Genomic DNA, 1,665 nt, shown 5'->3' on the forward strand with positions numbered 1-1,665 from the left:
TAAATTTACATAGATTTACTTATATCTATTTAGATCTACTTTATATCTATTTAGATCTTATTTGGATCTAATTAGATCTAGTTTTCCATTTTTTTTATCTTGTTAGATTTAAATTAGATCTATTTAGATTTAATCCATTTTTTCCCGGGTTGTTAAGGACGTCATTCTGAACAACTTTTCTCTATACATGTTAACCGCCGCTTGGTTATAGTTTTCGAGTTATACACTAAAGAAGTTTTATAAATAAATCTTTGTTTTCCAACACTTTTGATTTAAAAAGTAAATATTTTGTTTGTATGACACATGTGGGCACGGAGNGCTTCGCCCCTCCCCCTGCACCCACTTCACAAAAAATCTAACTCAACATACAATGCATAATGTACAATACATTACTATATCGCAGTAATATATTAGAGATTGAGTTCAATTATGCTTTTCGGGAAGAGCAGGGAGAAAGGCGAAGCCTCCTCCCCCTACCTACACGCTTACAACATTATATTGCCGAATATCTTGGGTGTGATCAAAGTCTCACTGTTTTAAAGCATCATTCTATTTTTATTCTATATTTAATGAGAAATAAAGATAGAATGATGTTTCAAAACATTTGCAGTGAGGCTTTGATCATATCTCTTGTTTAAAAGATTATACTGTAATGGAAGGAAGAGCTCCGCCCCATCCCCCCTTCCCGTCTACACGTGTACCATAATGTGTGATACAACCAATATATTTACTTCATAAATCGACACAGTGTTGGAAAACAAGAATTCATTTATGAAACTTCTTTCGTGTATAACTCGAAAACTAGAGCCGAGCAGCGGTAACGTATAGGGAAAAGTTGTTCAGAATGACGTCCTTAACAACCTATTTCAAGGTCATTGAAATCGGTGAGAAGAACCACTTTGTATACATATAATTACCAACGATGCTATATTATTTGCACTTATACATGTACTGTACATGTAATGAAATCTTTATTTACTCACAACCAAAAAAATAACTTAATTTGACGAAAAAATGCTCCTTTTTCTGTTTCGTTTATTTTGTTATCATCGATAACAAATCAAAGGAATCTGAAATGACACCAATCGATGATAACAAAATAAACAAAACAGAAAAAGGAGCATTTTTTCGTCAAATTAAGTTATTCTAGTTGTGAGTAAATAAAGATTTCATTACATGTACAGTACATGTATAAGTGCAAATAATGTACAGGGTGTTGCATTTACATACAGGTCATTACGACGGATTGCCTACTGGCAGGCGCGCACGTCCGAGCGGCACTTCAGGTCTTACTGATATGATTAGGTTTTCCAATGAAATATTTTAAAAATACTCAAAACTATGAATATGAAAAAAACAACATAATCAATATAAGCTAATTAATTAAAAGTGATAAGTGTGTAAAAATAAATAAAATAAACATTCTTTCCCAGAATTTTGTAATATTTTTCAAACTAAGAATGAAANAAGGCCGATACGAGCCATTCCCAGGATGTTGTGCAGGAATAAACGTGCATGTACAGGGTGCGGCGCCAAAATCCGGACAAATTATATATGTTTTTCTAAATATGTTTTATTGCTACAATGAAAAGATTTACAAAATTTGTTTAGCTCCATTGTTTGTAAGGCCATAAATAATATATTCACTCAATATATCCCCCGCTT

The 1,665-nt window shown here is 32.6% G+C and overlaps 1 protein-coding gene across 1 annotated transcript in view; it reads right to left on the minus strand.

Annotated features, from left to right (window-relative positions):
* The window catches only part of LOC109861797 (relaxin receptor 1-like), a gene marked incomplete at its 5' end in the record, with an annotated part of 11,402 nt that extends 10,345 nt beyond the window's left edge, over positions 1 to 1,057 (minus strand). The window contains 1 exon segment of the mRNA XM_020441610.1: positions 984 to 1,057. Coding sequence (XP_020297199.1) covers positions 984 to 1,057 — 74 coding nt within the window.
* Between the last annotated feature and the right edge of the window lie 608 nt (positions 1,058 to 1,665).

Source organism: Pseudomyrmex gracilis, unplaced genomic scaffold, assembly GCF_002006095.1.
Source record: "Pseudomyrmex gracilis isolate BER0280 unplaced genomic scaffold, ASM200609v1 scaffold_1043, whole genome shotgun sequence".
Classification (NCBI taxonomy): Eukaryota; Metazoa; Arthropoda; class Insecta; order Hymenoptera; family Formicidae; genus Pseudomyrmex; species Pseudomyrmex gracilis.